General features: G+C 48.5%; 1 protein-coding gene across 2 annotated transcripts in view; it reads right to left on the bottom strand.

Moving 5' to 3' along the window:
* ZZEF1 (zinc finger ZZ-type and EF-hand domain containing 1) overlaps positions 1-26,845 on the bottom strand; it is an 89,955-nt gene that overhangs the window by 39,722 nt on the left and 23,388 nt on the right. For both annotated transcript variants that reach the window (XM_063146676.1, XM_063146675.1), the window contains 20 exons: positions 24,862-24,960; positions 23,122-23,213; positions 21,702-21,850; positions 20,764-20,875; positions 19,176-19,391; positions 18,099-18,199; positions 16,597-16,769; positions 15,384-15,514; positions 15,014-15,084; positions 14,109-14,223; positions 13,515-13,674; positions 13,303-13,424; positions 12,286-12,408; positions 10,174-10,340; positions 9,062-9,143; positions 8,126-8,327; positions 6,963-7,111; positions 5,215-5,455; positions 2,964-3,043; positions 1,633-1,726 (listed from right to left, as the gene is read on the bottom strand). In XM_063146676.1, coding sequence (XP_063002746.1) covers positions 1,633-1,726; positions 2,964-3,043; positions 5,215-5,455; positions 6,963-7,111; positions 8,126-8,327; positions 9,062-9,143; positions 10,174-10,340; positions 12,286-12,408; positions 13,303-13,424; positions 13,515-13,674; positions 14,109-14,223; positions 15,014-15,084; positions 15,384-15,514; positions 16,597-16,769; positions 18,099-18,199; positions 19,176-19,391; positions 20,764-20,875; positions 21,702-21,850; positions 23,122-23,213; positions 24,862-24,960 — 2,679 coding nt within the window. The remainder of the gene's footprint in view (positions 1-1,632; positions 1,727-2,963; positions 3,044-5,214; positions 5,456-6,962; positions 7,112-8,125; positions 8,328-9,061; positions 9,144-10,173; positions 10,341-12,285; positions 12,409-13,302; positions 13,425-13,514; positions 13,675-14,108; positions 14,224-15,013; positions 15,085-15,383; positions 15,515-16,596; positions 16,770-18,098; positions 18,200-19,175; positions 19,392-20,763; positions 20,876-21,701; positions 21,851-23,121; positions 23,214-24,861; positions 24,961-26,845) is intronic.

The raw sequence follows: 26,845 nt of genomic DNA, 5'->3' as shown, positions 1-26,845 counted from the left end.
TGAGGTTTCTTCCGGAGGTGAGCGTCCCGACAAGCTGGCTGATGCTAGGGTCCGCTGGAAGCTCAAACGCACAGAGCGGAAGGAAGGCGTGAGAAAGTCAGTCCAATTACGCCAGAACCTGCCTCCACACCAGGCTCTCTGAAGTTACGGGCGTTTGGGGAAAGGCTTCCTGCGCTCCTTGATCGTACAATTGTCTCGCTTAGTTTGCATAGTTTTGCCTAGGGGGACGTTTCCAAGAGATTAGACTCTCTTCAGGTGGAAGAGATGTTCATTGCTTAATAAAAGCTTTGTGGATTACCTAGCAGGCCTCGTCATTTGCCTCCCATCGAGAGCAGGAGTTTTCTGAGAAACACGACAGCATGAAGTTCTATCCTAAGTTGGCAGGGATATACTCACTAATGAAGTGCTAAAATGAAGTACTCACTAATGAAGTGCAAGACGTGTAGACTCTGACAATTACGTAAAAGATTAAATGCATCACAATCATCAACTTGGCACTGTAAATGGGACGCTGTGATCATTTTATCGACATTTAGGGCAAAATCCTACACATATTTAGGCAGAAATAAAAGTATTACAACTCCCAGCATTCCTTAGCCAGCATGTTTCTGACCTCAGATTCAGGAATCTGAACTAGATGCTGTCTAGGGTCCATAAGATTGCTCACCCCATCTTTAAGGTAATTGTTACATTATGGACTTCCTGGCAATTCATTTCCGTCTAACCACACTGCTTACAAATCCGCCCACCCATGTACGTGTTTGTGTGCATGAACACAGATACACACACACACGCCAACGTAGGATAACACTTCTTGCATCTGATAAAGTAGACTCTAGCCCACAAAAGCTTGTGCACCATAATATATGTGTTAGTCTTTAAGATGCCACAAGACTCTTTGTATAGGGGGACCATATAGAAAAGGAGGACAGGGCTCCTGTATCTTTAACAGTGGCATAGAAAAGGGGAATTTCAGCAGGGGTCATTTCATAGAGTCATAGAATAGCAGAGTCGGAAGGGGCCTACAACGCCATCGAGTCCAACTCCCTGCTCAATCCAGGAATCCACCCTAAAGCATCCGTGACAGATGGTTGTCCAGCTGCCTCTTGAAGGCCTCTAGTGTGGGAGAGCCCACAACCTCCCTAGGTAACTGGTTCCATTGTCATACTGCTCTAACAGTCAGGAAGTTTTTCCTGATGTCCAGCTGGAATCTGGCTTCCTGTCACTTGAGCCCGTTATTCCGTGTCCTGCACTCTGGGAGGATCGAGAAGAGATCCTGGCCCTCCTCTGTGTGACAACCTTTCAAGTATTTGAAGAGTGCTATCATGTCTCCAGATACAAAAGACGGCAGGGCTCCTGTAGCTTTAACTGTTGTGATGGGGAGGGAATTTCAGCAGGTGCTGCATGCCTACAAACGACACCTGCTGAAATCCTCCTTTTCGATGCAAGCGTTAAAGATGCAGGAGCCCGGTCCTCCTTTCCACAGGGTCACCCTAAACAAAGAGGCTTGTGGCATCTTAAAAGACTAACACATATATTATGGTGCACCAGCTTCTGTCGTCTTCCCCTCATTTAGAAAGTTGGCAACTACCCGGGGCGGCAGAGAGAGGTGAGCAACGGAAGGACGCCTACCAAGGGTTTCTGGGTTCACCTCGCCCACCTCACCAGCCGGCTTCTCCTCTCCATCCCTTCCTTGGCCCACAAGGAACTTCTGCTTCATTTCTAGCTGTAGGAAGGAGAGAGAGAGAAAGAGGTTGAAGAGAGTGGAAAGTGCTTTCACATTGGCCCTTCCCAGGTGCCACTTCAGTGAGCACATTTCGTCAAACAAAGGGGGAGATCAGGAGGGGAGACCAACGTCGAGTGAGGCGTACCGATTCATTCCACAACCCCACCCCATCCCCATGAATAAAAACCAATGTATACAAATACATGGAAAAGCTGAGGGCCAACTTTAGCTATGGCATAAGCAGAGCCCTGCTGGATCAGACCAAGGGTCCATCTAGTCCAGCACTCTGTTCACACAGTGGCCAGGCAGCTGTCGACCAGGGATCCATAAAGCAGGACACGGTGCAACAGCACCCTCCCGCCCATGTTCCCCAGCAACAGGTGCACACAGGCTTACTGCCTCGGATACTGGAGGTAGCACAGAACCATTATTTCCTAAACGGAAAGTACTTGTTTATGGGAATGAACACCAACGTGTCCATTGTAATGAGAGATGACCCCTGTAATGCGGGTGTCCTCACAGTGCGCAAGTCGGGTGGTGGGCAACCTGCAGCCCTCTGGCTAATTTCGACTGTTCAGTTCAGACACCTCGCAAAAGTTTTCTGCGCTTTCTCTGGCAGTGGAATGGGTGGGGAGGAAGAGGAAATTGGGAAGGAGAGGGCCTGTGCCCACGTAGCTCCGGGCCCACTTACTGCTAGCACATGGCACCTGAACATGGCCCTCAGAAGAAGAAGAAGAAGAAGAAAAGCCGCCCACCACTGGAGTGTTCATCAGGCCATCGTCGTGCAGTATCCAACCTGCGTAGGGAGTCTGCGACTTGCAAAGCAGGACTGACAACCAGATGGCAGGTGCTACGTGATTTCAGACTGCAGTTGGGGGCTCACAAGGCAGATTCCTCCTCCGCATGAAACAAGCTAGTTTGTCAGGGAGAAAGAAGCCTAGGCTAACTTTGGCCCTGAAATGCTAGCTTTCCAGTGGAGGGATTTTAAACATAAAAATAGGGAGTTTATGCGAGTTCTCGCCTGCGATCTAGGGGTACGCTCCAGGCGCGGGCTGTGAGGGAGAAGTGGGCCTGGCTTGGTGGGTTAGTTGCTAGCGGGGACGGGGGACGGGGGACAGGGACCCAAATTGGTTGATACTACGGAATCAAACAAACCCAAAGTAACTTCAGGAAACGTGGAACAAATAGAAAAGCTTAGCGGCAGACATCTTCTGGAGATGGAGAGAGGAAATCTTACCATCCATATTCTAATCCCGTCGGCCAGGGAATAGACTTGCGCAAACTCTTCATTCAGCGGCGTTTTGCCTCCACTGTTGACTGCGAGGACAGAGAGAGAGAGAAAGAGGGAGGAAAGGAAATCCTTTAAGCTTGTTCTGGTCATGCCGCCCACTTGAGGATGAAATGCAACAACCGAAGACACAGGCGGCGTTCGGACAACACAATAGCCAAGGGTGGGTTAATAGTCAGCTCCACAGTTGATTATCGAGGGGGGACTGCCCACACAACAGGGTCATAATCAACTGTGGTGTGGATTAAGGCTAGGGTCAAGCTGACTATTAGTCAATGGTGTGTTTGATTGACACATCCCGTCTCCCTCCCCCTCCCCAGTCCTGCTGTTATCCCATAAGCCACTGCGAATTCTGCCGGCTGGTCACTCTTGCCAGGGGACTCTGTAGTCGCCAAAAATAAACCAACCGCGTGCGACGGAATAGCCAACGGTGCCCGACACACAACACGATAACCAACAGTTGTTCAAATAACCAACTCTGCACAGCATTGGTTATTTCAGCCAAATAACCAACCGTGGTGTGAAAAGGTCTCGACAGACAACGCAATAACCCACCATTGACTGTTTAACCACACCGTTGGTTATCACGTCATCTGAACCCAGTCACAGTAATGGAACCCTGATTCCACAGTAGACCAGCAAGCTTTAACTGTGGATCCAGTTTATACCCCAAAAAAACCCCACCCCAGACTGGACCACTTCAGCCTGCCAAGCGGAGGATTGGATGTTTGATGGTTGCACTCCTTCAGAGGAAAACGAACAAGTCAGAGAGAAGGCTTCAGCCTAGCTCCCTCCAAAACGTGCTAGTTTTGCATGCTATGGGGTTATCGGCCGTTCTGCAGGCGATGCGCACGGCACAGCAAGCAAAACAAATGACCGCTAGCAGTTTGTAAACTTTCATAGATCATTTTTAAAATCCTAATAATTCTATTAACTGCATGCGCTACTAACTGGTTATTTGTTCCCTGTTGTTCTGTTTGAAGTGCTCAGGGGAGATTCATTTCCCCCCTCCTACGTACACAGCCTGGGGTGGGAAACTTTTAAAACTTTTCTGTTCTTTGTATAAACCCGCCCTTAGGTTGATTTCGCACAGGACACACATGCCATTAAAGAGAGCATGAGTGTAACCTGATGCAGCATAAAATGCAGGGACGTGGCCATTTTTAATTCAACGCACACCTGTTTAAGGGCCATCTTGTCAGTCCTGCCTCAGATGTGGTTCACCCTCTTCCAGCCCCGAACCGCTAGCAGACCAGGTGTCAGGATTAGAAGCGGCTACAACTTTAATTAAAAAACTTTGGGCAGATCAAAACTTGGCTTTCTATAGATCATACAGAAACTTTTCCACACAGCCACTTTAGACATAGTTAAAATCCTTAATATATGGGAAGCAGCTTTTGAAAACAACCACAACAGTTAAAATCCTTAATATAGGATTTATGTATTAAGTCCAGCTCCAGCTGAGAGCCCCCTCCCTCCTGCTATCAACTGTCTCTGCAGAGGCCACCAGTGAGGGAGGAAGCAGCAGCCAGGCACCTCTCCATCGTGCCTGGGTCCAGCTCCAGCTGAGAGCCCCCTCCCTCCTGCTGTCAACTGTCTCTGCAGAGGCCACCAGTGAGGGAGGAAGCAGCAGCCAGGCACCTCTCCATCGTGCCTGGGTCCAGCTCCAGCTGAGAGCCCCCTCCCTCCTGCTGTCAACTGTAACTGCTGAACTTTGCAACTAAGATTGTAGTGTCTGAATTTGCTTTCCTTTCCCCCCCCCCCTCCTCCCTCCCAATCCCCTTTCCTTTTGTGTCATGTCTTTTAGATTGTAAGCCTCTGGGCAGGGACTGTCAAGAAATACTTTTGTAAGCTGCCGTGAGAGCCTTTTTTGGCTGAATGGCGGCATAAAAATCCTTAAATAAATAAATAATAAATAAATAAATATATGGGAAACAGCTTTCGAAAAGAACCACAACAGCGGCCCCTTCCAACTCTACTATTCTATGGCAGTGATTCCCTCCCCACCCACCCACCACATGAAACATTGCTGTGTTTATTCAAGCCAGGGGCTGCAGGTTTTCCCGATTGTAAAGCGATGCATGTTCCTTCCAAATAATATAGACTCCTTGACATGCGAGTCCCACTTTACAGCTGAATTATGTATAAATAGGTGTAGCAGCCTGCGTTACGAATATATATTCACTAAGGTAGGAGTTACCATATCTTTGCAGCTTCCCATACAAATCTGGAGAGAGATACACCAAAGCAGAAAACGTAGAGCGGACAGCTTGATCAATAGTGGAACCTGCAACTAGATCCGTCTTTGGAGCCTGTTTTTTACATGCCTGTATGAGTCCTTTGGAAAGGTCAGTATTTGGCCCACAGGACTCCTGGGCAGGGTCTGACTTTGAGAAGTCAAGGAGGAATTTATGGCAGTCGCCGGCATCAGAGCTGATGGCCTGGAAAGAAGATTAGAAGAGATTTAGTCAGTAGCACCCCCAACCACATCCTCAAAATAGCAGCTATTAGTATTTATTTATATAGCACCGTCAATGTACATGGAGTTGGACATAGTAAAAGGAAGAAAAGGCACCAAAGAGGCACAGGGGACAATAAAACGAACAGTGTGAAAGAAAGATCAAAGTCAAGTCCTAAAAGCTGTAGAAAAAAGAAAAAGTTCTCAATTGAGCTTTAAAAACAGCCATTGAAGTCGCGTTCTGCAAATGCTCCGGGAGAGAATTCCAGGCCTATGGGGCAGCGAGGGAAAATGGACGAAGCCGAGTGAGAGAAGTAGAGACCCTTAGGTGGGTCAGAAACAGGGCATTTCTTTCAGTCCCACCTTCTTCACAGGCACGCTGGGAACACGGGAGAGGGCCTTCACGGTGGCTGCTCCGGTGCTCTGGAACTCTCTTCCCGGGGAAGCTAGGCTGGCTTCCTCCTTGATGGGCTTTCGGAAGCAGGCTAAAACTTTTTTGTTCAAGCAGGCCTTTGGAGAATAATCCAGCCCTCCATCTATGTTAATGTGCTGGTCACTGCAGAGGCCACCAGTGAGGGAGGAAGCAGCAGCCGGGCACCTCTCCATCGTGCCTGGGTCCAGCTCCAGCTGAGAGCCCCCTCCCTCCTGCTGTCAACTGTCTCTGCAGAGGCCACCAGTGAGGGAGGAAGCAGCAGCCAGGCACCTCTCCATCGTGCCTGGGTCCAGCTCCAGCTGAGAGCCCCCTCCCTCCTGCTGTCACCTGTAAATGCTGAACTTTGCAACTAAGATTGTAGTGTCTGAATTTGCTTTCCTTTTCCCCCTCCTCCTCCTCCCTCCCAATCCCCTTTCCTTTTGTGTCATGTCTTTTAGATTGTAAGCCTGTGGGCAGGGACTGTCAAGAAATACTTTTGTAAGCCGCCATGAGAGCCTTTTTTGGCTGAATGGTGGCATAAAAATGCTTAAATAAATAAATAAATGTCTTATAATTTTGTTGTGTATTTTTAAATTGTTTATGGTTTTGTTTCCCTCCCCCCGCCCCCAGTATATTTTAAACTATGTAAGGCCGCCTTGAGGCCCAGCATTGGGCAAAAGGCGGGATACTAATAATAATAATAATAATAATAATAATAATAATAATATAATTTGATGAGCGAAGAGCACGAGTGGGGCAATAGTGTGAGATGAGAGAAGAAAAACAGGAAGGGGCTAGACTGTGGCAAGCTTTGAAAGGCAACAGGAGACGCTTATATTGGATTTTGAGGTGAATTGGAAGCCAATGAAGGGATTTCAGAAGTGGAGTTCATTTATTTATGTCCATAGTGCTGTGAGCACTATAGACGTAAGTATTAAAAACACACACCAATAAAACAACCTTGGATGGCTACATTCAGACGTGGTGCTCAACCCTGGTTAGACATTACGACAGGGGCAGGCAACGAGCGACTCAAGTGTTTTCCCGAAGACTAGATTTGGGAAACGGACTGAAATACCTCTTTATTTTCCTGGTGGGTTTGGCTTTGCTCACTGGCTCTCGGCTTTTGCTCGGAACGCATCTGATGCCTGAATACCGGCTTCCAGAGAGGAGAGTTCAGAACAGCGGTCACTTTCGCGGGGGGCAATTCTATTCCGTTTCCTGCCTCTGGGGAGGACGGCAAGAAAAAGTTGGAATCAGAATAGCGGAGCCTTTAAATCTGTCCTAGGAAACATCTATTAAGATTACAGGATTAGGAACCTAAAATCAGTGGAAAGTGAAAAGGAAATTAAATGGACAAAACAGCCAAGATACGCCAGGCCTTGTGGATTCTGTAACAGGGAAGTTAAGCAGGCACCTCTGAGCCGCCCTCCTTCTGGGGAGCAATATAGACACCCGGGCTGCAGCAACGTCCCTGGTTTCGGCTGTTTTAAACAGTGTGTTTTTGCGCTTTTGTTTTTATAAGCTGTCTGGCTTTTTGGCTGAGTGGGAGAAGAAATTTATCCAACAGCATAAATGCAAAGTAACTAGGCCAAGGAAAGGAACAGGGCGATGAGAATCATGGCTGAGTGTGCATCTGGGATTCATACATCAAAGTCCAAGGCATGAACCTCGCCTTCTTCAACCGGATGACCTTCAGATGTGTCGGCGGACCAGAACTTGTAGTATTCTCGATCAGCTAGGAATGCTGGGAGTTGTGACCCCCACACATCTGGAGGGCACAAGGTTGGGGAAAGTTGGATCGCCCGGGGCAGGGATGTGGATAAAGGCCCAAGCTGTTGGGGGAAGCAGCAGAGACTAGACACCCTTAAGCTGTCCTGCTTTCTAGCCAAGCCAAGCCCCTTAGCATAGCAGCAAGCTTCCCCCAACGCACACATGCACACGCACTTCGAACAATGCTCAGCCGCTTCACTTCTGGAACAGGGAACAAACCGAAGGCTCTGAGTGCAGATGAAGTCAGCACTGCTATTGGACATCCAGTTTTGAATGTTATTGTTGGCCCGAGAATTCTTTGCATCTTGTTTAGACCTGGAGTTGGGTGTGTGTGTGTGCGTGTGTGTGTGCTTTCCTCCTGCACAATTATTGCTAAAAAACATCCTTAACTTTCTCCCTCCCCACCACAGTTCCAAAAGCTCCCCCCCCCCCCCCCGACGGCTTGACAACGAAGGTCTCGACTCTCACCCTGCAGGGATTTCAGCACCATGCTCTGAGAAGCCAGGCGGCCCATCAGCCTGGCCACAAGAAGGTGCAAGTCCAGGCCCCAAGTAACTTCGACGTCCGGCAAGCCGTACGCGGTGACGGAGAATTTGTAGCCCCACTCGTTATTGCTGCTGTCAGAGCGGAAAACGAACTGCAGTCGAGGGCCGGCTTTAAAGGTCACTTTCTAGGGAGAAAGACAACAGCTTCATCTTTTGCCAAGGGTAACAAGGCAGGAAGACAAATCAGGAATACCCAGGCTATGAAAGCCAACCCAACAGCCCTCAAGAGTACTCTGATTGCACGAAAGCCACCCCGGTAAATTTTAAATGGAAGGGTGGGATAATAATCTATTTAATGTGAAGAGTCTAAAATGCAGTTGTTGTGGGGTTTTTTTTTTTAGAAAAGTAACATTTCCCACGCCATGGGTTTTGCAAGAAGCTTGGTCATGCGTCTGGTACGAAAGGAACGGCAGTCATACACTAAGACGTCACTCTGTAACCATGAGGTCCAGAAACCTGAGGAGCTTTAAAAAGGCTGCTGTGAGTCTAAAGAAGTTGCACTCTCTGGGGTTAGTAAGAGACATCAGCTCAAGGCCAAGTTCCCGAAGCTGAGTGAGTCTGACGTTGCCCGTTTCTAATGGTGGTTTTCAATCGTCTTCGAGTGATTATATACATCCCCGCAATCGCAACGTCGTGCAAAGTTTTAAGTCACACGCTGCGAAACACGACTGCGTGTGGCGTTGTCAAAAGGCAACGCTCTTCCTCCCTCGCTTCAGAAGGTATAAGATCCGTGGTCCTCTTAAAGATTCTCTCACTGCTGTCACCAGACGATCTAGGCCTGCCTCAACACCAACTGCACCGGAGAAGGTTTTAAACTCGCACAGAAGTCTCGCTTGATCAGTATTTGACCAACACTCACCTTGGGCCACTTGTCCGTGCCTACTTTGGTGTCGTAGCGCGTTTTCGCACCTTTGGCATCAGTAAATTCCAGATAATCATACCTACAAAGGTGTATTTGAACAGCATTAAAGAACAAACTTTACACGGGCTTCTTCTGGCGCTCACTGTCCCCTCAGCTGGGAAATGAGAGAAGCAAATGAACCCTGCGTGAAAATTCTCAGTGTTAGGGTTGAGGGGGGACTCTTAGCAGCCAAAGGCACCCCCCCATATAGGGGTACGGATGAAGGAAGAGATGAATGGGGAGGGGAGCCCCAGAGGAAGACGGCTGACCAGGCTGCCAGTTCCTTTGAGCCAGACGGAGGCTGGCTACGAGAATAGCCAGCTTGGGAGTAAGGGCCTACTTGTAAGCAAGGAAGTGACGGTAGGGAGAAGGCCTGGCTGGAAGGCGGCACATAAAAGGCCCAAGAAGGAGCTCTGTGGCTCTTTAAGATCAGGCAGAGAATGAGGAGTAACAGAGGAGAAGGATCAGGGTGCGAGAAATTCCCTTACTCTAGGTGAGGCTAAAGTCCTTCCCCCAAGGCTTCTCCACACATATGTATCCTGAGATACAAAAGTAAGGGTACAATCCCATGCATGGTTATAAAGGGAAAAAAAGTCCTATCATCCTATGCATGTTCAGGCAGAAAAGCCATCCTACAATCCTATGCATGTTTAGACAGCCGGGGGGTGGGTGGGGGGAGAAGTGTCCCAAAACACCCAGCATCGCCCAGCCCAGGACCATCTACACTGACTGGCAGCAAGTGACCAGGTTCTCAGACAGAGACGGGTCTTTCCTGCTGCTGTTGCCTGATCCTTTTAACCTGGACTCTTCTGCATGCCAAACAGCCGCTGCTCTATCCCTAAGCTGCCATCCCTCATGCTAACGGCTGCACATGCATGAGACACGCCCCCTCTCCCCGGTTTGGCCCTTGGGTTTTCAGCCAGAGGGGACGCAAGCGCCCTGGGTGTGCTCTTACGCGTGTGCCTGCGTGAGCCGGCTCTCTTGGACTGCCTTCAAAAATACAGCCGGCAGAGCCAAAGGGAGAAGTCGGCACGGGAGTCAGGGCTTGGGCTACCTCGCTGCGCGTTTACCTCCGCTCCGTTTCGCATCTTTCGTCGAACTCCACCTCGAAATACGTTGCCCCCGGGCAGAGGAAGACGGTGACATCGTGGCAATTGTTGTCGTAGTTGTGGGGAGATTCCGCCGTCCACGTTCGCAGCACCACGGGCTGCTCCTGCTGGCAGCTTTCGATGGCCAGCTGACACGGACAAAAATCAGGTCAAAGTGAGCACAGATTGGCTAAGGCCCTTTCTACACCTAAGGGTTATCCTAGGCAAATGAAGGGACCGTCCCTGCCTGCTCCCGGGATCCCCTGTGGAGGCACAAGGATGATGCCGGGGGGAAAGGCAGGTGTAGAAACGGCCTAACATCCTGGATTCCCATCGACAAGGAAGCCGTAACAACCAGCTGCCCAGTGGGCATCTGAGAAGTTAATCCAGAGCTTGGAATCCAGAGCTTCATGCACTGGTTATTTCTCGGTTGGACTACTGCAACCTTCTTCTCTCTGGCCTTCCTTCTTCTCACAACAGTCCGTTGGTTTCTGTCCACCACTCTGCTGCTAAGATCATCTTCTTGGCTTGCCGCTCTGATCATGTTACTCCAACTTCTGAAATCTCTTCACTGGCTTCCAATTCACTTCAGAATCCAATATAAACTTCTCCTGTCGACCTTCAAAGCTTTTCACGGTCTAGCTCCTGCCTATCTCTCCTCTCTCATCTCACACTATTGCTCCGCTCGTGCTCTCCGCTCCTCTGATGCCATGTTTCTCGCCTGCCCAAGGGTCTCTACTTCCCTTGCTCGGCTTCGTCCGTTTTCTTCCGTTGCCCCTTACGCCTGGAACGCTCTTCCAGAACATCTGAGATCCACAAGTTCAATCGCAGCTTTTAAAGCTCAGCTAAAAACTTTTCTTTTTCCTAAAGCTTTTAAAACTTGATGTTGTTTGGACTTTACACTGTTAGTTTTACCCTACCCTGTGCCTGTTTACATTCTCTTCCCCTCCTTATTGCTTTACTATGATTTATTAGATTGTAAGCCTATGCGGCAGGGTCTTGCGATTTACTGTTTTACTCTGTACAGCACCATGTACATTGATGGTGCTATATAAATAAATAAATAAATAAATAAATAATAATAATAATAACAACAACAACAATAATAATAATGGAAGTGGGTTTTGACCGGGGCCCGTGGGAGCACTAGGCTGGCTTGCACAGGCGTCTCTCCACACGGCCTCCTCATAGGCCAGGGTCTTGGCAACTCAGATCCTGCAGCTTCAACACCGCGTAAGCTAGAACCTTCTTTCTTTTGCATGACTTAGCAGAGGTGGAGGCTGGTTCCCCCACCCCATCCCAACATTTCATCCCATTCCCTCTATTCCACACACACAAATCACTCAAAGCAGCAAAGGGAAATACCAAATACAAAAGTTTATAAAAAAAGAATGCAGCAGCAGCAAAAAAATACAAGAGTCATCAAATGCCTGTCATCCACACCCACATCCAGAAAGCAGGCGTACTTAAAACATGCTCAATTGTCAGGAAGTTTATGAGTCAATAAAGGACAGCATGACTTGGCAAAGCCTGTCATGTCCGTCTAAAAAACCCGCTACGAGCGAGAAAAGGCAGATAATAATAATAGGGTCCCACATATAGAATCATAGAAAGTGGAGTTGGAAGGGGCCTATAAGGCCATCGAGTCCAAGGCCCTGCTCAATGCAGGAATCCACCCTGAAGCATCCCTGACAGATGGCTGTCCAGCTGCTTCTAGTGTGGGAGAGCCCACCACCTCCCTAGGTCACTGGTTCCATTGCCGTACTGCTCTAACAGTCAGGAAGTTTTTCCTGATGTCCAGCCGGAATCTGGCTTCCTGTAACTTGAGCCCGTTATTCCGTGTCCTGCACTCTGGGAGGATCGAGAAGAGATCCTGGCCCTCCTCTGTGTGACAACCTTTCAAGTCCTTGAAGAGTGCTATCAAATACTTAAAAGGTTGTCACACAGAGGAGGGCCAGGATCTCTTCTCGACCAGGGTCCCACACAGTGTCTTCCTGCACTGAGTAGCGGTTTGTACTCTTGGCCCCTTCCAGCTCTAGGATCCTAGGATTCAACAGCAACACAGCCCTGCATCAGCGCCTTCTCTAGGGCTACCTTATTTGGACCGTCTCCAGGCTCCGCAGACAGATCGTTTAATAGAGTCGTCAACGTGCTCACATCTTGCAGGAGGGTACGGTGTGGAATGTCTAAAGCGTAGAAGTCCTGCAGGAAGGTCATCTGGGGGCATAAAAGACGTCATGTTACAATTACAACAACAACAACGGAAACAGGGCTGAAAACAACAGAATGAAATGTAATAGGGATAAATGCCAAGTTCTACATCTGGGAAATAGGAACCAAATGCACAGTTACAAGATGGGGGATACTTGGCTCAGCAATACTACAAACGAGAAGGATCTTGGAATTGTTGTAGATCACAAGCTGAATATGAGCCAACAGTGCGATATGGCTGCAAGAAAGGCAAATGCTATTTTGGGCTGCATTAATAGTAGTATAGCTCCCAAATCACGTGAGGTCCTGGTTCCTCTCTATTTGGCCCTGGTTAGGCCTCATCTAGAGTATTGCGTCCAGTTCTGGGCTCCACAATTCAAGAAGGACGCAGACAAGCTGGAGCATATTCAGAGGAGAGCAACCAGGATGATCAGGGGTCTGGAAACAAAGCCCTATGAGGAGAGACTGAAAGAACTGGGCATGTTTAGCCTGGAGAAGAGAAGATTGAGGGGAGACATGACAGCACTCTTCAAATACTTGAAAGGTTGTCACACAGAGGAGGGCCAGGATCTCTTCTCGATCCTCCCAGAGTGCAGGACACTGGATAATGGGCTCAAGTTAAAAGAAGCCAGATTCCAACTGGACATTAGGAAAAACAGTACGACAATGGAACCAGTTACCTAGGGAGGTTGTGTGCTCTCCCACACTAGAGGCCTTCAAGAGGCAGCTGGACAACCATCTGTCAGGGATGCTTTAGGGTGGATTCCTGCACTGAGTGGGGGGTTGGACTCGATGGCCTTGTAGGCCCCTTCCAACTCTCCTGTTCTATGATTCTAAGGACACAAAACTCTAAGGACGGGGGACGGCCCCCATCGCAAGAATCCAGTGAAACTCACTCACCAGTTGGCGGGTGACACTGGCGAAGACGGAGTGGCTTAATTTCTCCATGACGGTTTTCCCGCTGTGTTGGGAAAGGAGCGACCCTAAGATTGTCCTAACGCTCGTCAGGAACTGCTGCACATCTAGACAGAGAAGAGCGAAATGCAGGTAACTGAAACGAAGCAGGCACAGATTTGAGGCTTTGCAGCAAATTTCCCGGCTCGGATACTTACATTTCGTGAGGATTTCTGCAGCGAGGTTCTTGGGTGCCGCTTCGCTGCCCTTGAGTTGCAAATAGCACCAAGAAAGGAGGCTGCCCTGTACGGACCAGAATAAAGACGAGAGCACCGGACCGATGTCGTGCTGGGCAACGCCCGTCATCAACATTTCGCACTAAAGAAACAAAACGAAACGCAGATGTAAAAAATGTGAGATATAAAGCTACCAGGACAGGCCTGGGGTACTTGGAGATCGCCAGAGGTCGATGAACTACTACAGCCATGACACGTCACTATTGGCCAGGCTGGCTGAGGCTGATGGGAATTGAAGTCCAACCAGAAATCGAGGGTCATGAGCTCCTCAAGCCCTGAGCTAGGGTAACTGCCCTAGAAGGGCACGGGGTTCAAGATCGCACGGCTTTTTATTCTCTCGCCTTTTCGAAGTTGAGGATTTTAGAACATTAAATTCAAGCTAAGGGGGGGGGGGGGGGGGAGAACCCCACAGGACCGGCATGTCAGTATTCTAAATGTTGCAATCAAGTTCATCGGTTCCACATGAAAAACAACAACAGCTCACTATCGCCCCCCAAAGCGGGTAAGAATGACAACCTCTCTTGATGTCACCATCAGAAGGGTCTCCGTCACTGCTAACACTTGGTCCACGTCCACTTCTGTAGGAGCTCCCTTGTCTGGTAATAAAAGAAGCCCGCCTGGGTCCCGATTACTAACAAAGAAAGAACATTTTACGAAGATGTTATTAACGCCGGTTTGCCCTCAAATCATCTCCCACCAACCCTGCAGGCCGAACTTTCACACGCGGACTGAGCTCGGGCGAGCGCATAGGGAGAGGCGTCGCGGCATCGCCTCCCAGCCCCGCGCATGTGGTGTGCGCTACCGCCACTCGGGTAATCCCCAGAGACGCAGCGTGGGTTGGTGTGTCGTCCAAACCCAGCGCAGGGCGAGGCGGCTTCGTACCCACCCCTGCAACCTCTACCACGAGCGGCGAGTTGTAGGGTGGGTACGAAGCCAGCCCCGCTGCGCCACGCGTCGGGTTCGGACGACACGCCAACCCACGCTGCGTCACGGGGAATTATGCGAACGGCGGTCGAGCATACGCCCAGCACATGCAGGGGGAGGGAGAGCTATGATGGCTTCTTCTTCCTACGCGATCGTTGGACCTAAGGTTGCAGATTCTCTTCCTCAACGGACTTTTCCGTTTGTCTTGCCGGAATCTGCAACCTCTGCAGGCCATCTTGCTCACCTGCAGGATCTGCTAAAAAGAAAGCGGGGGAAGAAGATGTCATTCAGAAGACACCTTAAACCACAGCTTTAACCACGGTGGTTAAGCCAGAAAGCAGACCTGTGTTCAGAGGACACCGTAAACCACGGCTTTTACCATGGTGGTTAAGCCAGAAAGCCTTATTCACTGCGGTTAAAGCTGTGGCTTAAGGTGTCTTCTGAACGGGGCATGAGACAACTGCGTCCAAAATAAAGGCTCTCATTGGGTTGCTTACCTGAAATACGCACAGAGGGACTTGAAAGTAAGTTGGACAGATGGTTTGTGCTCTTGCTCTGTGATGTTTTTCTGGAAAACAGGAAGGAAAAGTTTTGGGGTTTAATTCTCACCTTCCCCCACCCCCCTAAACAGAACATATATGTAGGATGGAAGGTCTATGGCAAGGGTGAACACATCCTTCTCCTCCTTTCCATGTTTATCCTCACAACAACAACCCTTTGGGGTAGGCTGGGCTGAGAGTCTGTGGCTGGCCCAGTGAGTTTCATGGCCGAGTGGGGACTAGAACCCGGATCTCCCGACTCCCAGTCCATCGCTCCAACCACTAGGCCACACTGGCTTTTACTACAATTCCCATGTCCGCAACATACCAACATCGCAAAGAGCTGCTCCCGCCTGGTATGTCTGTGAGGGAAGAAGATGGCTGCTCCGTTCAGTAACGTGTTATTGACTTCCTGCTTCAAGGTCTTCAGTGGTGTGGCCTGGCTGTTGCTGTCAACGACTGTTCATTTGAAAAAAAACGAGAAGAAAGGCAAAGAGAGATTTGTGCTCAACTAAGGAAAACAAGAGCAACGTGGAATCCCACGTCCTTTTCCGTGTCCCCAAGCTTCTGCCTGCAACGTCACCCTGTGCTTTACAATCTGTTAAGGAGCTTAAGGAAGCTTTTATGCTTTTACATTTTGTATATTTGTTTTTAACGTTGCCGTGTTTTAATCATGTCAACCGCCCAGAGAGCTTCGGCTATGGGGCGGTAAATAAATGTAATAAATAATGATAATAATTAAGGCTACCATCATTCATGCTAGCAACCATTTAGGTCAGCGGTTCCCAAATTGTTTCAGGTAGCTGCCCCCTTGGTTCCACAAACTCATGCCCAGTGCCCCCTACCCTACACTATAAAAATCATTATTCAGAACAGCGGTTTTCAACGACCCACTAAGGAAGATAATAACAATAAAATTCAAAACAGTAACAATTAATTGAATATTTATTCAAACTCCGAAGCACTTGCCACAGGCTTGCCAAGGGAGGGAGGGAAAAGAGAGCAAACGCCTCTGTTTTGCAGCCGGCATGGCGGGGCACACCAAGCAGGGTATGTCTCTTCATTAGTGTTTTGGTGCTTTTGAAATATTTCAATTCACCGTTAAAAGGACTCTTCTTAAACGGTATTAATACATGTGTGGATTCTTCCCCTATATGGCTTGGGACCAAACTACCTTCTCCCATAAAAATGTCCCTGGGTTTTAAGACCTGCTGGTGAGGTGCTTCTCAGAAAAGACCACCTCGAGCGCCCCCCCTCTGCTGCCCCCTTGCCTCTTAGCGCCCCCCTGTGAAATCCCACCGCCCCCAAGGGGGCAGTACCACCCACTTTGGGAACCACTGCTTCAGGTAGATAAGTAGACTTCTCCCAGGCTTGCTAGCTAAGCTCTTTTCAATCTGAGTTACTGGGCACTGAAACTGGGATTTCCAGTGTGCAAAGCTGATGCTAGCCTCCCACTGAACTTGCCCATCCAATCTGATTAAATGGGCCAGGCCAAGGCCATGTGGCAAAGGGGGGCATTGCAGAGGAGGGAGAGGGATCACCTTCACACAGGTGCTTGTAGAGCTCCTCAGCCGCTTCTGCGCTGTCCGGCATTTTGCTTTGAGCCGTTTCCTGAGACTTGTCAACGTCTTTGTTGCCCGAAGCCAGCGCCGAGAAGCAGCTCTGGAGAAGCCGAAGCAACATGGTTTGGCCGTCGACGCACTCTTCTCTTGGGCTAAGGGGGGGAAGTCACAAAAGCGCTGTGGCAAACACCCTTTTATCATGGCATTTGCAAGAGCAGCAATACTTTATTTATATAGCATCAACAATGTACATGGTGCTGTACATGTTGCTTATTCGTTCAGTCGCTTCCGGCTCTTCGTGACGTCATGGACCAGCCCACGCCAGAGCTTTCTGTCGGCCGTCGCCACCCCTAGCTCCCCCAAGGTGCTGTACATAGTAAAACAATAAAACAGCAACACCCAGCCACGTAGGCTTACGTTCTAATAAAATCGCAATAAAACAGTAAGGAAGGGAAGGGAAGGCACCAAACAGGCACAGGGGAGAGTAAAACGAACAGTGTGAAAGTAAGATCAAAGTCAAGTTCTAAAAGCTGCAGAAAAAAGGAAAAGTTTTCAACTGAGCTTTAAAAACAGTCATTGAACTTGTGATTCACAAATGCTCTGGGAGAGAATTCCAGGCATAAGGGGCAGCGAGAGAAAACGGACGAAGCTGAGCAAGAGAAGAAGAGACCCTTGGGCGGGTTAGAAACCGGGCATTCAATGAGTGAAGAGCATGAACGGGGCAATAATGTTGGCTTCTTTTGGGGTTTTTTTTTTTTTACACAACAGCGCTGAGTCTGTTGGCAATTAATTACAGCTCTGTTCCACCATATCTTGTAGCAGGCTTGTCACATGTCTGAGATACTTGAGACTCTTGCACTGGGTGCATAGAATCATAGAATAGCAGAGTTGGAAGGGGCCCATAAGGCCATCGAGTCCAACCCCCTGCTCAAGGCAGGAATCCACCCTAAAGCATCCCTGACAGATGCTTGTCCAGCTGCCTCTTGAAGGCCTCTAGTGTGGGAGAGCCCACAACCTCCCTAGGACATGGGTTCCACTGTCGTACTGCTGTAACCGTCAGGATCTTTTTCCTGCTACAGGAAATCTGGTTTCCTGTAGCTTGAGCCTGTTATTCCGTGTCCTGCACTCTGGGAGGATCGAGAAGAGATCCTGGCCCTCCTCTCTGTGACAACCTTTTAAGTATTTGAAGAGTGCTATCATGTCTCCCCTCCATCTTCTCTTCTCCAGGCTAAACCTGCCCAGTTCTTTCAGTCTCTCCTCATAGGGCTTTGTTTCCAGACCCCTGATCATCCTGGTTGCCCTCCTCTGAACACACATCCGGGCACGGTACTAACCTCCCAGGACCTCGGGCAATTGGTTGGGTTGTACCCGGCCGCAGACTGAAGCGTCTGCCCATCTCACAACACAGGCCACCGCGGCAACAACGTTCAACTAAACTTTCCTCACTTTGAGCTAATTTGATGTAACTCAAGGACACCTACTTTTCATGAAGTTTGGTATAGAAATTCCAGAAAAGCTTTAAATCCAGGCCCGCAAAGTCCAAGTATGACCTGTATCGTAAGCCGCTTTCTTTCTTCTGAACCTAGGAAGAAAGAGACTAAATATGGAGCTGCAAAAGAATTTCACATCAAGGAGTTTGGGGAAGGGGGTTTTCCTAGGGAAAAAAGAGGGGAAAGCCCCCGTCCTTTCTTCCCCCACGCTCTACCAGATGAACATCTGGTTTTAATAATGAGGAATCTTTGGGGCGCCTTAAAAGCTACCGAATGTGCAGAATAACCTTTTGTGGATCACTTCAGAAAATGGCTCATGCATCTGATGCTCTAGTCCACGAAAGCTGAATAAAACTCTAAGTCACAGGGCTCGGTCCGCTTGCCGCTGAGACACAAAACCCGTACCAGTTGACATTTCTGGATGTTTTTCAACATTAGCCTGGTATGAAGGCATTAGAGTAATCTAGTCTGGATACTGCTAGTACGGCTGCCCCCAACCTGGTGTCATAGAACCATAGAATAGTAGGGTTGGAAGGGGCTATAAGGCCATCAAGTCCAACCCCCCGCGCAACGCAGGAATCCACCCTAAAGCACACCTGACACATGGTTGTCCAGCTGCCTCTTGAAGGCCTCTAGTGTGGGAGGGACCACAGCCTCCAGTTCAATTTATGGGTTGGACTGCAACTCTCATAATCCGCCAGCCAGCATAGCTTTGGCCGCTCTTGCTGGAGGACTCTGTAGGCAGCCGAAATAGTCAACTCAACTGGGTTGTGACAAGACGTTAGCCAACGGTTGTGCGACTAACCAACTCTGCAGAGCGTTGGTTATTTTGGGGAAATAGTCAACCATGGGGTGGGTTTTGCCCAACAGACGACACAATAACCAACGGTTGACTGTTCAACTAGCGGTTGATGACTCAAACCACCCTGAACACAGCCAATGACTTTCTCCGAAACAGCTTTTACTTTTGCTAGGAACTGTTTAAAGCATCCTGTGAACTCGTCGTGTTTCTAAGGAACAGCCCAGCATTTGGGGAGAAGGGGCAGCAAGCGGTCGGGGAGAACATACCAGATCCTGAGCCAGCTGTTGGATGAAGGAGAGCGTTTTCAGGAGGAGAGTCGTGCCGCAAACGGTATCGCCGCTGGGTCGGCCACATTCCTTACAGCTCTGGCTTCTGTCGGGCTCCGTCGATGCGGGACGAAGGTACCCGAAGACGCTCAACCCTTGTACTCCGAGCCGCTCGGCCTTTTCTTGACGTGTGCACAAGAACTTCACCATCAAGTACTAGAAATGCGGAAAGGGACGTGACACCCAAATCGTTACTTCCGAAATAAAGTGTAAAGGTTGCACCAGTGGCATAGCAATATTTCATTTTTTTAAAAGAGAGAGGCCTAATTTACACCTGCCATTCATCCCCTGGGTGGTCACAAGATCCTCCCTGTGCATCCAAATGACGCACAGCTGATCCCGGGGTGAACCAGGGATGAGCGCTCAGTTCTCCCGGGATAGCTGCGACCGCTTTTCCCCCTGGTTTTTCCCCGCTGTCTCGGGACCATCCCAAACTCTGCGGGCGGTGTGGCTCTCCTGGGATCTTCCCTCTTCCCCACAAGCAGCAGGGCTCAGGAAATAATAATAATAATAATAATAATAATAATAATAATAATAATAATAATAATTTTTTATTTGTTACCCACCTCTCCTTCTGGATCAAGGCAGGGTACAACACACCATAAAATACGTACAACTAATTCAAACCAGTTTAAAACCAGTGCATCATTAAAAGCAGCACACCATTAAAAAAAGGCACATTTAAAATACCACTGGGTAAGCCTGCCGGAAGAGATCAGTCTTTACGGCTTTCTTAAATTCCGGAAGACTGTTAAGTTGACGAAGCTCTCCCGGCAGGCCATTCCACAAACCGGGAGCGGCAGAAGAAAAGGCCCTCCGGGCAATAGTTGTCAGCCTTGTTTTGGGAATGGAGTTGTGTGTGGGGAGTCTGTGGGCATTGGGGGTGAACATTTTCGGCATCTTTAGGATGGCGCTTGGCGTCTTCCAGTGCTGAGTTTGCTGGGGGGCGGTTTTTAATCATTCCTTTGCGCAGGATCACACCCACGCAATTGCGCAAATGTCTCTCTTTAAAAAAATAATGTTGCCCCGGCAAAACACTTTGGAAAGCTCTTTTAGAGTTCTTACTGAAACTTGGAGCGGATTCACAGCCCTACTGATACTGGAGTCACCAACGTCCACTGCAGTGGGGCGGGGGAGAGAGAGAATGATTCCCTGGCTACTTCTGCCTTCTCTGAGTGCCTGCAGTGAGCGTCACCCAAGCCAACACGCCCTCCATGCTCTTCCCCACTGGCCTTCTTTGGCCATGCCAAGCAACAGCCAAGAAGACATGAGAGAGAGGCCAAATTTACACCGAGCAGGATATAACACGTTGAAAGCGGCATATGGAATGTCTCCTGGGCCCTAGCAGTTGTCAATAAACCGTTATAAAGCAGTAGTATAGATCCTGCCACAGAGGGGGAAGGGACCTAGCAACCACGATTTTTTCGCCCGGCTCGCCAAGTCAGCCCCAAAAGTTTTAACCCTCTGGTTACACCCACCCCCACCCACCCACGGTTTTACTCATTCCCACCAAGATGAGCAGATTTACCCTGGAAATTCTGCACTGCTGCATTTTGACTTCCACTTCATCCCATTCCTCTTCCATTTCAAACCAGCCGACGGGGTCCTCCTCTCCCAGGTCGTCACGCGGAGTGCCGCTCCTGCAAACGTAGAAAGAGGTGTGTATGTGTGTGTGTGTGGAAATCCACAGGGCTTGCGCCTTGTCAAGTCTCAGGCCCTCCCGGCATGGACCTGATCATCATTAAGTGGGTGTGACCGATACAGCTGACCTAAAGATCCCTTTGAGAGATGCACCAGAGCAGGAGAGAAAGGTGCTGCAAATGTAGAGCCAGTCTGCAGCAGAGAACCGGAGAGGCCTTTTTAGTCCTGCTCCCAGGGAGGGGCTTCCTCTATCCATGGCTACTAGTCCTGATGGCTATGTGCTACCTCCAGTATCTACCCTATATGGCTCGGGTCCAGGTTATTTGAAAGACCACATTCTCCCTTATGAGCCTGCTCGTGCTTTGAGATCTTCTGGAGAAGCCCTTCTTTCAGTCCCGCCATCTTCACAGGCGCGTTTGGTGGGAACATGGGAGAGGGCCTTCTCGGTGGCTGCTCCAGTGCTTTGGAACTCGTGCAGGCCAGCTCAGTTCAGGAAGAAGGTGTGGGCCAGCTCAGTTCAGGAAGAACGTGCGGGCCAACTCAGTTCAGGAAGAAGGTGCGGGCCAACTCAGTTCAGGAAGAAGGTGCGGGCCAGCTCAGTTCAGGAAGAAGGTGCGGGCCAGCTCAGTTCAGGAAGAAGGTGCGGGCCAGCTCAGTTCAGGAAGAAGGTGCGGGCCAGCTCAGTTCAGGAAGAAGGTGCGGGCCAGCTCAGTTCAGGAAGAAGGTGCGGGCCAGCTCAGTTCAGGAAGAACGTGCGGGCCAGCTCAGTTCAAGGCAGCGCCCTACACCCAACGGGTTCACGGGGCTCATTTGAGCTGCATGTACCTGATTTTTAAGAAGTGCCGGAAATCCTCGAGCTTCCATTTGTCGTAGCTCTCGAACCGTTTGAAATGCTCCTCTGCGTGAAATTTCTCCGTAGGGCAGTTGTACGCAAAGACCAACCCGCACCGGGCCCCAATCGCTCCTCTCCGGACCTAGGGGGAAAACGAAGCTTTAACCGTGCACAAGCTACGAGGGAAGGCGCAAAATACGGCGTAAAGAAATCGAGGCCGGACAGAGATACTGAACAGCTTCAGCAAGCAAATCCCCACCCCGCAGTCTGATCCCAGAAGGGCAGAGAGGAGAGAGTTACTACACTGCAGATCCCCTTGCTCCACCTGGCTGAGACTCCATCCTCACACCTAAGAACATCAGAAGAGCCCTGCTGGAACAGCCCAAGGGTCTATCTAGGCCAGCACTCTGGTCACACAGGGGCCCACCAGCTGTGAACAAGGGACCAACAAAGCAGGACACAGTGCAACAGCACCCTCCCACCCATGTTCCCCAGCAGCTGGTGCACACAGGCTTACTGCCTCGGATACTGGAGGTAGCACATAGCCATCAGGGCTAGTAGCCATGGGTAGACTTCTCCTCCAGGAATTTATCCAACCCCGTTTTAAAGCCATCCAATACCTGACTATAAACTTATTCTACACAAATAATACTTCTCCTGGTCATTCAAAGTGTTCTTAAGCACGATCCCAGTAATTCTTAAGTTAAGGGACAGAGGGAGCACGTGGTTTTAACAGACTACGTCTGAACAGAAACTAGGGGAGTTTGTACTTCTTTCAGCAAACAGACAATTTGGAAAAATCTCAACCGTGATTGTTTTATCCCCCTGAAAGAAACTGCAGGCGACTTTTGTAAGATGACCGTTTGATTTATTTTTTCTTGGTTTTTTTTAAAAAAAATATTTTTAAAAAGAAAGGCCATTCCAACAACTAGAAGGACAGGGGAACCTACTATTGGATTGCATGGTAAGGGTCCCAAGTCAGAGCTTTTAGTGCGCAAAAAAATGGTCGCCAACCCGGGAGCATTTCCGTGTCAGTTTGAAACAGAGAAGCTACCCCCCACTTTTGTCATTTAAAGTGACATCCTGTCCTCAATATTTCAACAATCTTCTTGAAACGCGCAGGGAATGTAAAACCAGCATTTCTTTCTGGCAGGACTCCGTTTCAGAAAGATTGGTGACATATTTTTCATTTTAGGATGCTAGAATGACCCACCCCCAATAACGCCTTTTAACATGGTGGAATGCTTTTTTTACTGAACATCCTTAACACAGGGAAACACCGCTGTAATGAGGCTAAGCCTTAAAGCAGCATAAGCCAAGCATGCAGTGAAAACCCTCTCTCAAAACTACGGCAAAAGAATTCACTGTTTCAAGGAATGTTTCACTAGGAATGTTTCTCAAGAGCATCCAGACCTTTACTCTGATTTGCGTCACTTGAAGGGCGGATTCCGTCCCTGTCGAGAGGATGATGGTGGCCTGGCGTTTCCCAGTCTCCGTAAGGAAGCCTTTGAAAGAAAAACACAAGACCCAGCCATTGAGCCAGAACTTTCAGATGGAGTCTTTTCAACATGACCGCTGCACCAAACCTCGGGGGACCAATTACTTGATGTGCACCGCATTTGGTTAGAACAAGACCTGCGTCTAGCATCACTCTGCTGAATGAGTTTCCTTGCTTGAGCTAGCTGTTGGTGATCTTGGGTGTGGTGGAGGAATCCACTAGGTTGGTGGTCGTGGAGACTTCAAAATTCATACCAAGGCCCCTGTTAGGAGTGGCTCAGGATTTCCTGGTTCACAATTTCATTTTTTAAAAAATGATTGATATATTCACAAAACTCATATACCGCTCCATATCTGAAACAGATTCTGGAGCGGTGAATGTAAGAAGTCAAATAGTAAAAGATACAAAAATTAAGACACCATTGTTATGCTAAAGAACACAGAATGCCAATGAAGACATAGCTGTCAGTTTACAGTGTCAGCACTGTAAACAACACAGTGGCAGGGAGTTCCACAGAAAGGGGGCCACCACGTTGAAGGCTCTTCTCCTGGTGGACTCTCCCAGGAGCAGGGTGGATAAAAATCAATGGTTTAAAATCAGATTTTTTTTATTTAAATCGGATTTTTTTTTTAATAAAATGCTTTTTGAGGAAAATCTATCTAAAGATAGTTTTCTATTTAAGATACATTATAGTCCAAAGGTTATTCATCATGAAATAAGGATTTGTTTTTAATTATGTAGCATGAGGCTTAAATTTTTTGGTAAATGAATTCCATGAATCCATTCACAATGTCACGTTCTTCCAGACGTACCTGTAAGATTATTTTTCTCCTTCCAATGAAGTACAGCAGAAAAGTGGTCCAAATATGTATGATTAACCTATTAAACTGGAGATCGTTCACCTCGCAATAATTTCATAATTTTCTCTCTATGATGCGTTTCTAATAGTATCACCAAATCAGTGGGTTTTTTTATATAACTGTAAAACTAATCTGAAAAGTTGTTATTCTAAAAATGAAACCATCATCCGGTTGTAAATATTAAGACTATACCAGCAAGAATGAGTCTTTGGTAACTGAGTTTTGTAAAATATAGCGAGGAAGAGTGCACTTTTTTTGGGGGGGGGGGGGGAAATCACATGATTAAATCTAGTCTTTATGAGTAGTGATTTAAATCGTGATTTAATCCTCCCTGCCCAGGAGTACGCCCTCGTGACGACGACGGACCTGATGCAACAGCGGATACGGTACTTAGAATCATAGAATAGCAGAGTTGGAAGGGACCTACAAGGCCATCAAGTCCAACCCCCTGCTCAATGCAGGAATCCACCCTAAAGCATCCCTGACAGAAGGTTGTTCAGCTGCCTCTTGAAGGCCTCTAGTGTGGGAGAGCCCACAATCTCCCTAGGTCACTGGTTCCATCGTCGTACTGTTCTAACAGTCAGGAAGTTTTTCCTGATGTCCAGCTGGAATCTGGCTTCCTGTCACTTGAGCCCCTTATTCCGTGTCCTGCACTCTGGGAGGATCGAGAAGAGATCCTGGCCCCCCTCTGTGTGACAACCTTTCAAGTATTTGAAGAGTGCTCTCATGTCTCCCCTCTTCTGGTCATTTGTTTCGTTTCTAACAAAACAGAATCAGAACAAGTTGAGTCCTTACCGTCCCCTGTCCAGGGCTCCAAAAGGAGGTTCTCAGGACCCGATTTGTCTTCTTTTCCTTTGACATCACAGGCCTGAAGAGTCAGGTGCAAGGGCGCGCCTGGAAAAGCAGATGGACAGGGCTGTCAACAAATAGAGAACCTGCAAAAATTGCTCCCTGCAGATTCTTCAATCTGAGCTGTGGCCAAAACTACCATTTTACCAGGAATGAACACGATTTCCCAAAGAGAAAAGGAAACCATTTAAATGTAATAAATAATAATTACCAATAATCTTGCAGATGCATCCTTTTCCCCCCATGAATACAAAATCTACAACGGAGGTTTTGTTTCAATCCAAGACAGGAAAATCTGAGGAGAGCTGCTCAGTGCTGGGAATATTGTTCAAACCTGCATCCACCTAGCTTGTGACCGCTGGGAGCGGTGGTGGATCACGTCCACGACTTCTGGCTGTAAACTCACGCGTACTTAAGTAGACGGGGTGGAGGAGAAACGCATTTGGTTCACGTTTTAATACGAACTGACCGGATTCACGCTTCCCAAACTAATACGCGAATCCAAACACAGTTATCCTTTGTTATTTGCACTTCTCCAAATGTTGTGATGCTGAAGAGAGGCAGCATGGTTTATCTTGTATATGCAGGTCTTCCCAGCGTATGGTTCATTGGGAACAGGAGGCAATTCTTCTCCCCAGCCAGAACCACTGCTGAAGGCGCCACACGCTTCTGAGACTCACCCGTAACGGAGCGTCTATTGTTACAGTGCCCACCCTCAGGAGTGTGCGCCCCCCCTGACATTACACGGGCGACTTCTGTCTTGATCTTTAGTCCTCTGCTCAAAGGTTACTTCTTTATGCAGCCTTTCCCTGAGGAAGTGTTCCTGCCAGCATGGTTATAACTGACCGGAGATTTATTTATTTTCCAATTCTGCATTTATCGTTATGTCTTATGTTAACTGCTGTAAAAGTTTGTTAGAAAGTGGTGTATAAATTTATGCAATCAAGAGCATAGATTGCGGCGTCATTTGCCTCCGGACCTGCACAATCGTCGTTTTGCCTCTGGCTCTAGCCCAGCTTTCCCCAACCTGGTGCCCTCCAGCTGTGTTAGACAGCATCCTCCATCCCAAATTGTGGAATGGCCTGACGGGAGAGGTTCGTCAACTTAACAGTCTTTCTGAGTTTAAGATCTCTTTCGGCAGGCCGACCCAGATGAATTTTAAGATGTCCAATTGTTATTTTAATATTGTATCAGTTGTATAGGCTCTTAATCCGTTTTAATGCATTTTATGGTATTTTAATATTGTTCCCCACCTCGATCCAGAGGGAGAGGCGGGTAAGAAATAAATAGGTGATAATGGTGATGATTCCCAGCCTGCATGGGCATAGCCATGCAGGCTGTGAATGATGGGAGATGCGTTCCAACACAGCTGGAGGGCACCAGGTTGGGGAAAGCTGAATTAGCTGCTGGATCCTGAGGTTTCAGTAAAGGTATAAAACACACACAAAAACGTTTATATTGTATTGTACCATATTTTATTTTTATGGTTTTAATTGTTGTGAATCGCCTGAGCCCTCTGGCTACTGGGTGGTGTACAAATGTAAGGGATAAACAAACTGGTCAGCGGTACACCTAGGGGTGGCCACATTACACCAGTCTTAAAATCTCATCACTGGCTGCCGATTAGTTTCCGGGCAAAGTATAAAGTGTTGGTGATCACCTTTAAAGCCCTACATGGTTTGGGTCCAGGTGACCTGCAGGATCGCCTTCTCCTGTACAATCCGCCCCACACACTCAGGTCCTCTGGGAAGAATCCACTTCAGCTAGCAAAAACTAGATTAACAACTGTTACCCAGAGGACCTTCTCTTCTGCTGCTCCCAGACTGTGGAACGGCCTGCCGGAGGAGACTCGTCAACTTGACGGTCTATTAGCATTCAAGAAAGCTATAAATAGACTGATCTCTTCCGGCAGGCCTATCCAGTGGAATTT

The sequence above is a fragment of the Elgaria multicarinata genome, chromosome 22 (assembly GCF_023053635.1).
Source record: "Elgaria multicarinata webbii isolate HBS135686 ecotype San Diego chromosome 22, rElgMul1.1.pri, whole genome shotgun sequence".
Classification (NCBI taxonomy): Eukaryota; Metazoa; Chordata; class Lepidosauria; order Squamata; family Anguidae; genus Elgaria; species Elgaria multicarinata.
Note: the sequence above shows the minus strand (reverse complement) of the source record. Positions and strands in the feature narration are given on the sequence as shown.